Source organism: Pongo abelii, chromosome 14 (assembly GCF_028885655.2).
Source record: "Pongo abelii isolate AG06213 chromosome 14, NHGRI_mPonAbe1-v2.0_pri, whole genome shotgun sequence".
Classification (NCBI taxonomy): Eukaryota; Metazoa; Chordata; class Mammalia; order Primates; family Hominidae; genus Pongo; species Pongo abelii.
The window spans coordinates 53,010,124-53,023,123 of NC_071999.2; the positions used below are offsets into that span (position 1 = coordinate 53,010,124).

The 13,000-nt window shown below is 43.5% G+C and overlaps 1 protein-coding gene across 7 annotated transcripts in view; it reads right to left on the reverse strand.

Annotated features, from left to right (window-relative positions):
• Positions 1 to 4,858: 4,858 nt before the first annotated feature.
• The window catches only part of MED4 (mediator complex subunit 4), a 42,080-nt gene continuing 33,938 nt past the window's right edge, over positions 4,859 to 13,000 (reverse strand). For 5 of the 7 annotated variants that reach the window (XM_054529041.2, XM_054529037.2, XM_054529039.2 and 2 more), the window contains one exon: positions 4,859 to 6,298. In XM_054529041.2, the coding sequence (XP_054385016.1) occupies positions 6,099 to 6,298 (200 nt within the window). In that variant the 3' untranslated portion in view covers positions 4,859 to 6,098. Of the gene's footprint in view, positions 6,299 to 10,630; positions 10,742 to 13,000 lie in introns of those variants that run through there. The other 2 variants (XM_054529040.1, XM_054529038.2) reach the window with 1 other exon arrangement.

Consider the following 13,000-nt stretch of genomic DNA (forward strand, 5'->3'; position numbering starts at 1 on the left):
CTCAGTTTTCATTTCTATATGATAAATATTTCTAGATAAAAGCATACAAAAACAAAATCTCTTTGTGGTCTTTGGTAATTTTTAAGAGTACAAAGGGATCCAAATTTTTGCCAGATTAGGTCAAAAGCTCACATTTTTAATTTTGAGCCCACTTCTGTGAAATCCTGTGCTTCTCTTAGAGTTGATTACCTTTGAATTTTGCTCTTTCAAAAGACCCCAGTACTATTATAATACCTGCTAAGGAATCTTTTTCCAGTGAGTATCATTTTTTAAGTTCTTCCTTAATTGTTTGCTTTTTCAAAATTATATATGTACATTATATAATTTGTCATGTAGAAATCTCATTTTCTATTAATTGTATCTTTACCTATTTTTTTTTTTTTTTTTTTTCTGAGACAGGGTCTCACTCTGTCAACCAGGCTGGAGTGCAGTGGTGCAATCTCGGCTCACTGCAACCTGCAGCTCCCGGGCTCAAGGGATCGTCTTGCCTTGGCCTCCTGAGTACCTGGGATTACAGGTATGCACCACCACGCCCAGCTAATTTTTGTATTTTTAGTAGAGATGGTTTCACCATGTTGCCCAGTTGGTCTCGAACTCTTGACCTCAAGTGATCTGCCCACTTTGGCCTCCCAAAGTGCTGGGATTACAGGCATGAACCACCACGCCCTGCCCATATTTTTGATGTTGGATGCCTGATTTTGGAATGTTTGAAGAGCTCAAATATAATAAGTGTGTATGTATGCCTTGTTCTTTGGATATATAGATTAATTTCACACTAATTTTTCTACTCCTATTTGATTATTCCATGTCCTTCTGTTGCTTGCTTCCTCATTTTACTTAATTTCACTCCCTCAGTTGACTGAATCCCTGTCCCTGGCTTCTCCTAAGTGATAGACATGTGAGGCTTGATAAGAAAGCAGGCGAGCTTATGGATTAAATCCTTTCATAGGTTTATCTCAACTACAGTTCATTGGTAATTCATTAAGATATCTCTTTATGTTAGTACTTATCCATGCAGATATTTTATAGCTTCAAAAACTCATCACAAGGCCTGGCACAGTGGCTCACACCTGTAAACCCAGCACTTTGTGAGGCTGAGGTGAGAGGATTGCTTGAGTTCAGGAGCTCAACACCAGCCTGGGCAACACAGGGAGACCCTGTCTTTATGAATAATTTAAAAATTAGCCTGGCATGGTGGCGCATGCCTGAGGTCCCAGCTACTTGGAAGGCAATGACAAACTCATTGAAAGCTTGTGAGGTTTTTTTGTTTTTTAACTCAACCAACTTGACATGAAATGTGTTTCAATGGAAAGAAAAAACTAACCAGGAGTTTTATTCATAGGAAAAGGTAAAAAGGTAAGAATTCCATACTAATTAGAAGGGGATCGTGTTTACATCAGCACTTAATATGCTCAGGTGGCATTCAGTGACAACTCAGTAATTAGGAAATATTTCTCTAAATAAGTCAATGAATGAAGCAGGATTTAGAACTCTTAAGAAAGCAGTTAATGCCTGGATGGTTTGAGTATTGCCTTTAATAGAAAAAAAACTAAAGCTGACTAGCAACATTCTCATAAAACTAAATGTCAGCTAGAGTTCTGGAAGTGTACTTTACTGCCAGGTTGCTGGGAGGGAAATATCTTTTCGTCTATTTGCTGGACTGACCCTGAGGTGTCATCTGTCCCAGGATAGGCAAGTGCTCCTATACTGGCTCTGGCAACACCTTAGCAAAAGTCTTCCCAGTGGAGCCTGAGGTGAATTCGGCCTCTTTCCGATCCATTTGGAGGAGTCACTTCTTTGTTATCTTGACTGCCAGCTTCCCAAACAAGGCAAATACTTTTAGGTGAAACAGTCTCTTCTTTGTGGCATGAATGATCACAATAAATGGAGATTGTGGGAGAAAGCAAGCTCAGGAAATAATTCATATAAGAGAAGACATCCAAAGTCTTCTTTCAACATAAAATCACATATTGAAGCTGCCTCTGTTTTTAGTAATTATTTATGTTGTACGCAGATGTCTGTGCTGCACTTGAGTAGTTTTTTTGTTTTTGAGATGGAGTTTCACTCTTGTTGCCCAGGCTGGAGTGTAGTAGCACGATCTCGGCTTACCGCAACCTCCGCCTCCTGCGTTCAAGCAATGCTCCTGCCTAAGCTTCCTATTTGGGTTTACAGGTGCCCGCCACCACATCCAGCTAGTTTTTGTATTTTCAGTAGAGATACGGTTTCTCCATGTTAGTCAGGCTGGTCTTCCGACCTCAGGTGATCTGCCTGCCTCGGCCTCCCAAAGTGCTACGATTACAGGCATGAGCCACCGCGCCCAGCCGAGTAGTTTTATAAAAAGTGAAAATTAAAGGTAACAATGTGCATTGTGTTCCACATCTTCCATTTTATGTACTTCAATAAATTAAAAATATAAATGAATACTTAAGGTTCTCCAAAACATCTAATTTTTCATCTATTGTGTGCCAAGTCGTATGATAAGGACTTTACAATATTTGTACTGTCAGTTAAACCTACCACACTTCCTTAAATTCCCATTCCAGACTTTTTCTCATTTTCATGTTTAAAATGTTTAAATAGGCCGGGCGCAGTGGCTCATGCCTCTAATCCCAGCACTTTGGGAGGCCGAGGCAGGTGGATCACCTGAGGTCAGGAATTCAAGACCAGCCTGGCCAATATTGTGAACCCCTGTCACAACTGAAAATAGAAAAATTAGCCGGGTGTGGTGGTATGCACCTGTAGTCCCAGCTACTCAGGAGGCTGAGACAGGATAATTGCTTGAACCTGAGAGGAGGAGGGTGCAATGAGCCAAGATCACACCACTGCACTCCAACCTGGGGGACAGAATGAGACTCCGTCTCAAAACAGAAAAGAAATGTTTAAATAGCCAGGCACAGTGTAATCCCCACATTTTGGGAGGCCAAGGCCAGAGGATCACTTGAGCACAAGAGTTTGAGACCAGCATAAGCAACATAGTGAGACCCTGTCTCTACAAAAAGTAAAAGATTAGCTAGGTGTGGTGGAGTTGGTGGGACATGGTGGCGCTTGGCTGTAGTCCCAGCTCCTTGGGAGGCTGAGGTGGGAGGATTGCTTGAGCCCAGGATATCGAGGCTACAGTGAGCTATGATCCCACCACTGCATTCCAGCCTGGGTGACAGAGCGAGACCCGATCTCAAAAAATAAAATATTTAAATATTTGGCTTTCTGCATAATAATATTGGTTAATAACGTTGTATTCAATCATGTATCACTCTTCATTTTGTTTATCAGATCAATTCATGGACAAAAGCAACATAGTAGCAAGTAAGCGAAACTTCTCACCAACTTCAGTTTGACTTGATACTTGTTATTTTTGATAACAAGACTTATTTTTGATAACTTGATACTTTTTTTTTTCCTTTGTAGATTCACTTTCTACCTATTCTTGGATGACTCCCCAAACAATATTATCTACAGCCCAGACCTTTCTCCTAAGCTCCAGGCCCCACCGCACACCAGACATCTCTACTTGACTGTCCGCATCCTTCTGGCTTGCTGTGTTTCAGACTGAACTTCCTCCTGTATTCTTCTCAGAGAAGGGCTCTACCATCTGCTGAACTGCTCAAATTTGATTCCCTTCCCTGCATCCAGCAGTTGCTCTTTCTTGTCCATTCTGTTTCTTGTCTCTTGAATCCATCCCCATCACATGGTCCCACCTGCCTCTCCCCTAGGCCAGGCCCGCGCCACCTTTTCCCCAGACTCTTCCTGCAGCTTTACTCCACCAATCAACTGAATGGCTTATTTTTATTCTTAATTGTGGTAAAATACACGTAACATAAAGTTTATCATCTTAACCCTCCAATTCATTTTTGACATTACTCCTAGAGTGACTTTTCAAAGCATAAATTTAGTTATGTCTCATCTTCCCAAACGTCTTTGGAAGTTCCCATCACCTGTAGAATAAAATCCCTAACCTGACATATGAGCTTTCCTAATTTCCCTGGACTAATTTTCTCATTATACTACACCCTGCTGTTGCACCCTGCACTCTCAGCATCTTTCTTTGTGCTTCATCCAGTGCAGCACGCTGGTTCCTACCTCCTTGCCAGGGCACCTGCAGCTCCTTCTGAACTGAATGCGACACCCACCCTCAGTCTGCCTTAACAAGATCCTTACTAGTTTTTCGTACCTTAGTTCAAGGTTCCTTCCTCTGTGAAACCTGGACTCACCGAATTGGACCTTGGCATATCTCACCTTACACCATTTCTACTGTATGTTGACTTCAGAGGTAGCTTTTGATTTCATAAGGCTCTAGGCTTAAATGAGACACATCACAAGTTGTGTTCTTCCAAAGCCACCCGTTTTTGTCTTTTTGAATAGCTTGGTTTAAATTCCTAATGGGTTGAATTCACCTCTGATGCATTTGTGAAGCAATAAGTTAAATTCTGCAGATAAAATGCCCGCAAGTCAGCCTCCTCCTTCAAAATGGCTGAAGACAAGTATACATCAATATTGTAGTTTTCATAAACGCTATTTATGTGAATGAAGAGGAAATATGTTCACCTTTCAGGAATCGCGTGTGACTCTGGAAGGGTATTTTCTGTGGCTGAGCACAGCTTTGATTATTTGAGGATTTAGGTCTGATGCATCTGACAAGGCTGCCAGTACTTGTATATTATGGAAGATGTCATGTTGATTTCTATTGATTGCTTGTCTCCTCAGTAGAAAGTAAGCTCCTTTAGACTAAAGACCATGTCTTTCTATTATATACCTAGCAGCCAGAGTGGTAACTGCTAATGCTAAATGCCTAATGTATGCTAGCTGAATGAAAAAAATGACCTTTTAGTATTTCTTTTTCTTCACTTTTTCTTTTTCTGGGTCAGAATGAAAACAAGTAGTATTGAGGATCCTCAGAATAGGAAATGCAAATACTGCATTCCAATTATTGGCAGGGACATGAAGAATATCTGTTTCTATAGGTGTAAGGAGGAGTTAGGGTCCAAAATAGAAACAGAAGTGATACTCTGGCTAAAGATGTACACAAAGTTCACAACTGGGTAAGGAAGCTGAAATCCAAATGCCAATTTACTAATGTGAGGAAAAATGAGGGCAACTTACTATGTTGTAGGGGAAATTATTAAGTAACATGCATGTGAAATGTACCTTATAGCAGGTTCTGTATTTTTAAAGGGATATAATTATGTGTTCATGCATATTTGAGAATTTTATTATGTTGTGTTTTATTAGTGGAAATAAATCAGTAGAATTAGATAAACCTGACTCACACCATAAGCTGTTTCAATCAACAAGATACTTGGGATGCAGAGAAAGTGACTATTTAGGTAAGATATTCTTGCAACCCCAAGAGAGGTAAACCAGACCACAGGTGGAAGTCTGGCAAGTAGGAGCCATGAACTGCCTTGAGGGAGTCGGCAGCAGCTTTAAGACAGTATGAAGAAGGGCTCAACTTGTCCACAAAATGTTTTAGGTCTACCAGTTTGAGAACTGCAGGACACACACCTGCACTTTGTTCCTCCCTCTGTTGTTGCCACTGGTGAAAATAAACCAAGTGCTCTTGACCACACATTGCTTCACCAGTCTTGCTTATCAGCAGTGCTACACAGAAGCAATCCATGGCCAGGATAGCTTTCATTTTCTTAATGGCTTTGCGTACACTGGGTTTACAAATACTTATGGCAGTTCACTAACTTAACCAACATCCCTGCTCATGCTACCACCAAAGAGTTGAATTCAAATGGAAGGAGAAAGAATAGGTGGTCAACAGGTTCAGTAATGAAAGATGCCATGTTGGGCAAGAACCATAGTAAGGGACTAAAGGGCTAGGGGATGGAATGAGGAGTTTAGAATCAGGGAAATAGTAGATCAGCAGGTCAGAACAGGGAAGTGCAGTGAAGTCCCAAGAGGCCACCATCCCACCCCAGCTACCATGCGTGGATTTTTCTCCATGAGCCATCCCAGGTGAACTGTTTGGGTGTCTAGCTGACTGACCCAAAGGGCTAGAAGTGAAGTGGCCAGGAGCAATAGTTGCAAGAACCAATGGTTACAACGGTGGTAGAAACACCAGCTCAGTAGCTAGTTCTATCCCCTAGGAGTTTGTTTCATGTAGGATCTAACAAAACAGGCAAGCAATATAACCAAGAAGTATTTATTAAGCAATCTTCTGTGCTAAGTAAAGAAGGCTCTTGCCAGGCGCGGTGGCTCACACCTGTAATCCCAGCACTTTGGGAGGCCGAGGTGGGTGGATCACTTGAGGTCAGGAGTTCGGAACCAGTCTGGCCAACATGGTGAAACTCTATCTCTACCAAAAAAATACAAAAATTAGTTGGGCATGGTGGCACACACCTGTAGTGGCAGTTATTCAAGAGGCTGAGGTGGAAGGATCACTTGAGCCCAGGAGGTCGAGGCTGCAGTGAGCCAAGATTGTGCCACTGCACTCTAGCCTGGGTGACAAAGTGAGCCCCTATCTCAATAAATAAATAAATAAGGCTCTTTGGGTATCCTTAATGCCTAGTGTAGTCCCTGGCGTTTTAGTAGGGCTCCATAAATATTTGAATCTATTTGAAAGATTCAAATGGATTATGGAAACAAGATGATAGCAAATTAAGTAAAGTGGCAGCATTTTTTTTTTAACTTTTAAATTCAGGTATAGCATGCACATAGGCTTTCAATGAACTTTTACAAAATGAACACACCTATATAACCACCACCTAGATCAAGAACTGTTTTACCATCACCCCAAAAGTGTCACCTTGCGAAGATAACCACTATTACCACCATCTCATAGTTTGTTTTTAATTTGGTCTAAGTGGAATCATACATTATGCATTGTTGTGTCTGGTATCTTTCAGTCAACATTGTTTTTGAGATATTTATCTCTGTATGGCTGTAATTCATAGTATTCCATTGTTTATAACAAAATTTACCTAATCTTGATGTTCACTTGCATTGTTTCTAATTCAGGGCTATTACAAATAAAGCTTCTATAATGTGCACATGTGTTTTACATGTGCGTGTGTGCTTATTTCTGTTGGAAGAATATAAACCTAGGAGTGAAAAGGCTGGGTCATGGAGTATATATGTTTTTGCCAAATAAATTTTCATATGCTTGTTTGACTTATAAAGTGCTGCTGCTGGCTTTAATGGGGACATATAACACATGGTATATAAATCCTATTAACCTTCCAAAATGCAAAAAAAGAATTTCAAATTCTGAAATACATTCAGACCCAAAGGTTTTGGATGAGGGGTTATGGAGCTATATATATAAATACACATGAACATGTACATAGCAATTTGATTTCTTAGAGGCACATGTGAAATTCCCATTTCTTTTTTTAAATTCACTCCCCATTAATGCTTCTTAAAAGTAATCTATGTATTCTTAGTTCTACCTGTTTTTCTGTTTGGGTTTCTTTGTTGTTATCTTTGTCTATGTTGGCTTATAAATAAAAACGCCTAGGGGAAAGCGGTGCTAAGATTCTCAGATAGTGAGTGGCAATGACTAAGACAGGTCCTTAAAGGCTTCAGGGCTCCAGTGCTCAAATATGCATAGGGTCTCACACAAAGCTTCCCATTCAGATGGTAAGGAACAGGTTCTTGAATCACTCTTGTAACAAACACCCAGGTGATTCTGATATGCATGGTTCATGGTTACACTTTGAGAAATACCACTTTGAAATTTAACAAATGGCCAGGCGTGGTGACTCACGCCTGTAATCCCAGCATTTTGGGAGGCTAAAGCAGGTGAATCGCCTGAGGTCAGGAGTTCGAGATCAGCCTGACCAACATGGCGAAACCCCGTCTCTACTAAAAATACAAAAATAAGCTGGGCGTGGTGGCGGGTGCCTGTAATCCCAGCTACTTGGGAGGCTGAGGCAGGAGAATCGCTTGAACCCGGGAGGTGGAGGTTGCACTGATCTGAGATCATGCCATTGCACTCAAGCCTGGGCAACAAGAGCAAAACTCTGTCTCAAAAAAACAAAAAATAAAATAAAATAACAAATATGGCCATTGTGCCTTGCACAAGTCTAACATCATTAGTATGGGGTGTGCTTTTCCTAAAGGTAATTGTAGGTTACTGAAGCACATTATTTCAAACCCTGGACACTTTAAATAGAACACTGTTATAATAAATTTGACCAAATATCAACATTACATTTCATCAAAATGAGACTGTCAGGCCTCTGAGCCCAAGCTAAGCCATCATATCCCCTGTGACCTGCACATATACATCCAGATGGCCTGAAGTAACTGAAGAATGATGAAAGAAGTGAAAATGGCCTGTTCCTGCCTTAACTGATGACATTACCTTGTGAAATTCCTTCTCCTGGCTCATCCTGGCTCAAAAGCTCCCCTGCTGAGCATCTTGTGACCCCCCCATCCCTGCCTGCCTGAAAACAACCCCCCTTTGACTGTAATTTTCCTTTACCTACCCAAATCTTATAAAACGGCCCCACCCCTATCTCCCTTCTCTGACTCTCTTTTCGGACTCAGCCTACCTGCACTCAGGTGATTAAAAGCTTTATTGCTCACACAAAGCCTGTTTGGCGGTCTCTTCACACAGACGTGCATGAAATTTGGTGCCGTGACTTGGATCAGGGACCTCCCTTGGGAGATCAATCCCCTGTCCTCCTGCTCTTTGTTCTGTGAAAAAGATCCACCTACGACCTCGGGTCCTCAGACCCACCAGCCCAAGGAACATCTCACCAATTTTAAATCGGATAAGCAGCCTCTTCTTACTCTCTTCTCCAACCTCTCTCACTATCCCTCAACCACTTTCTCCTTTCAATCTTGGTGCCACTCTTCAATCTCTCCCTTCTCTTAATTTCAATTCCTTTCATTTTCTGGTAGAGACAAAGGAGACATGTTTTATCTGTGGACCCAAAACTCCGGCGCCAGTCACGGACTCAGGAAGGCAGCCTTCCCTTGGTGTTTAATCATTGCAGGGACGCCTCTCTGATTATTCACCCACGTTTCAGAGGTGTCTGGCCACGCAGGGACGCCTTACTTGGTCCTTCACCCTTAGCGGCAAGTCCTGCTTTTCTGGGGGAAGGACAAGAACCCCAACCCCTTGTCTCCCTGTCTCTACCCCTTCTCTGCTTTTCTGGGGGGCAAGAACCCCCTGATCCCTTATTTCCGTGTCCCGACCCCTTATCTCTACACCCTGATCCCTTATTTCTGTGCCCCGACCCCTTATCTCTGCGCCCCGATCCCTTGCTTCCATGCCCCGACCTCTTATTTCTGCACCCCGATCCCTTATTTCCATGCCCCGACCTCTTATCTCTGTGCCCCAACCCCTTATTTCTGTGCCCCGACCCTTTCTCTGCTTTTCTGGGAGACAAGAACCCCCCCGACCCCTTCTCTCTGTGTCTCTACCCCTTCATTGCTTTTCTGGGGGGCAAGAACCCCCCCACCCCTTTTCTCCGTGTCTCTATTCTCTCTTTTCTCTGGGCTTGCCTCCTTCACTATGGGCAAGCTTCCGCCCTCCATTCCCCCTTCTTCTCCCTTAGCCTGTGTTCTTAAAAACCTAAAACCTCTTCAACTCACAACTGACCTAAAACCTAAATGCCTTATTTTCTTCTGCAATGCCCTTGACCCCAATACAAACTCGACAGTGGTTCCAAATAGCCAGAAGACGGCACTTTCAATTTTTCCATCCTACAAGATCTAAATAATTATTATTATAAAATGGGCAAATGGTCTGAGATGCCTGACGTCCAGGCATTCTTTTACACATCGGTCCCTCCCTGGTCTCTGTTCCCAATGCAACTCGTCCCAAATCTTTCTTCTTTCCCTCCTGCCTGTCCCCTCAGTCCCAACCCCAAGCATCGCTGAGTCTTTCTAATCTTCCTTTTCTACAGACCCATCTGACCTCTCCCCTCCTTGCCAGGCAGAGCTAGGTCCCAATTCTTCCTCAGCCTCCGCTCCGCCACCCTATAATCCTTTTTATCACCTACCCTCCTCACACCCGGCTTACAGTTTCCTTCTGTGACTAGCCCTCCCCCACCTGCCCAGCAATTTCCTCTTAAAAAGGTGGCTGGAGCTAAAGGCATAGTCAAGGTTAATGCTCCTTTTTTTTTTTTATCCCAAATTAGACAGCGTTTAGGCTCTTTTTCATCAAATATAAAAACCCAGCCCAGTTCATGGCTCATTTGGCAGCAACCCTGAGACACTTTACAGCCCTAAACCCTAAAAGGTCAAAAGGCCGTCTTATTCTCAATATGCATTTTATCACCCAATCCACTTCTGACATTAGGAAAAAACTTCAAAAATTAGAATCTGGCCCTCAAACCCCACAACAGGAATTAATCAACCCCGCCTTCAAGGTGTACAATAATAGAGAGGAAGCAGCCAGATGGCAATGCATTTCTGAGTTACAATTACTTGCCTCTGCTTTGAGACAAAATCCAGCCACACCTCCAGCATACAAGAACTTCAAAATGCGTAAGCCACACACGCCTAAGCCACAGCAGGCAAGCATTCCTACAAGACCTCCTCCCCCAGGAGCTTGCTATAAGTGCCAGAAATCTGGCCACTAGGCCAAGGAATGCCCACAGCCCAGGATTCCTCCTAAGCCACGTCCCATCTGTGCGGGACCCCACTGAAAATCAGACTGTTCAACTCACCTGGCAGCTACTCCCAGAGCCCCTGGAACTCTGGCCCAAGGCTCTCTGACTGACTCCTTCCCAGATCTTCTTGGCTTAGCAGCTGAAGACTGACACTGCCCGATCGCCTCGGAAGCCTACAGGACCATCACAGACACTCTGGGTAACTCTCACAGTGGAAGGTAAGTCCGTCCCCTTCTTAATCAATATGGAGGCTACCCACTCCACATTACCTTCTTTTCAAGGGCCTGTTTCCCTTACCTCCGTAACTGTTGTAGGTATTGACGGCCAGGCTTCTAAACCTCTTAAAACTCCCCAACTCTGGTGCCAACTTAGACAATACTCTTTTAAGCACTCCTTTTTAGTTATCCCCACCTGCCCAGTTCCCTTATTAGGCTGAGACACTTTAAATTATCTGCTTCCCTGACTATTCCTGGACTATAGCCACATCTCATTGCCGCCCTTCTTCCCAATCCAAAGCCTCCTTTGCATCCTCCTCTTGTATCCCCCAACCTTAACCCACAAGTATAGGATACCTCTACTCCCTCCTTAGCGACCGATCATGCACCCCTTACCATCTCATTAAAACCTAATCATCCTTACCCCACTCAATGCCAATATCCCATCCCACAACACGGTTTAAAAGGATTAAAGCCTGTTATCACTCGCCTGTTACAGCACGGCCTTTTAAAGCCTATAAACTCTCCTTACAATTCCCCCATTTTACCTGTCCTAGAACCAGACAAGCCTTACAGGTTAGTTCAGGATCTGTGCCTTATCAACCAAATTGTTTTGCCTATCCACCCTGTGGTGCCAAACCCATATACTCTCCTATCCTCAATACCTCCCTCAACAACCCATTATTCTGTTCTGGATCTCAAACATGCTTTCTTTACTATTCCTTTGCACCCTTCATCCCAGCCTCTCTTCGCTTTCACTTGGACTGACCCTGATACCCATCAGGCTCAGCAAATTACCTGGGCTCTACTGCCACAAGCCTTCACCGACAGCCCCCATTACTTCAGTCAAGCCCAAATTTCTTCCTCATCTGTTACCTGTCTCGGTGTAATTCTCATAAAAACACACGTGCTCTCCCTGCCGATCGTGTCTGACTGATCTCTCAAACCCCAACACCTTCTACATCCTAAGCATGGTTGGATCCTTTCGACTTTAGATACCTGGTTTTGCCATCCTAACAAAACCATTATATAAACTCACAAAAAGAAACCTAGCTGACCCCACAGATCCTAAAACCTTTCCCCACTCCTTTTTCTGTTCCTTGAAGACAGCTTTAGAGCCTGCCACCACCCTAGCTCTCCCTGACTCATCCCAACCCTTTTCATTACCCACAGCCAAAGTGCAGGGCTGTGCAGTTGGAATTCTTACACAAGAACCATGACCGCGCCTTGTAGCCTTTTTATCCAAACAATTTGACCTTACTGTTTTGCCTAGCCCTCAAGTCTGTGTGCAGCGGCCGCCGCCACCCGAATACTTTTAGAGGCCCTTAAAACCACAAACTAGGCTCAACTCACTCTCTACAGTTCTCATAACTTATAAAATCTATTTTCTTCCTCACACCTGACACATATACTTCCTGCTCCCCAGCTCCTTCAGCTGTACTCACTCTTTGTTGAGTCCCACAATTACCATTGTTCCTGGCCTGGCCTTCAATCCAGCCTCCCACATTATTCCTGATACCACACCTGACCCCCATGACTATATCTCTCTGATCCACCTGACATTCACCCCATTTCCCCATATTTCCTTCTTTCCTGTTCCTCACCTTGATCACACTTGGTTTATTGACAGCAGTTCCACCAGGCCTAATCGCCACACACCAGCAAAGGCAGGCTATGCTATAGTACAAGCCACTAGCCCGCTTCTTAGAACCTCTCATTTCCTTTCCATCGTAGAAATCTATCCTCAAGGAAATAACTTCTCAGTGTTCCATCTGCTATTCTACTACTTCTCAGGGATTATTCAGGCCCCCTCCCTTCCCTACACGTCAAGCTTGGGGATTTGCCCCTGCCCAGGACTGGCAAATTGGCTTTACTCAACATGCCCCAAGTCAGAAAACTAAAATACCTTAGTCTGGGTAGACACTTTCACTGGATGGGTAGAGGCCTTTCCCACAGGGTCTGAGAAGGTCACCGCGGTCATTTCTTCCCTTCTGTCAGATAATTCCTCGGTTTGACCTTCCCACCTCTATACAGTCCAATAGCAGACCGGCCTTTATTAGTCAAATCAGCCAAGCAGTTTTTCAGGCTCTTAGTATCCAGTGAAACCTTTATATCCCTTACGGTCCTCAGTCTTCAGGGAAAGTAGAATGGACTAAAGGTCTTTTAAAAACACACCTCACCAAGCTCAGCCACCAACTTAAAAAAGACTGGACAATA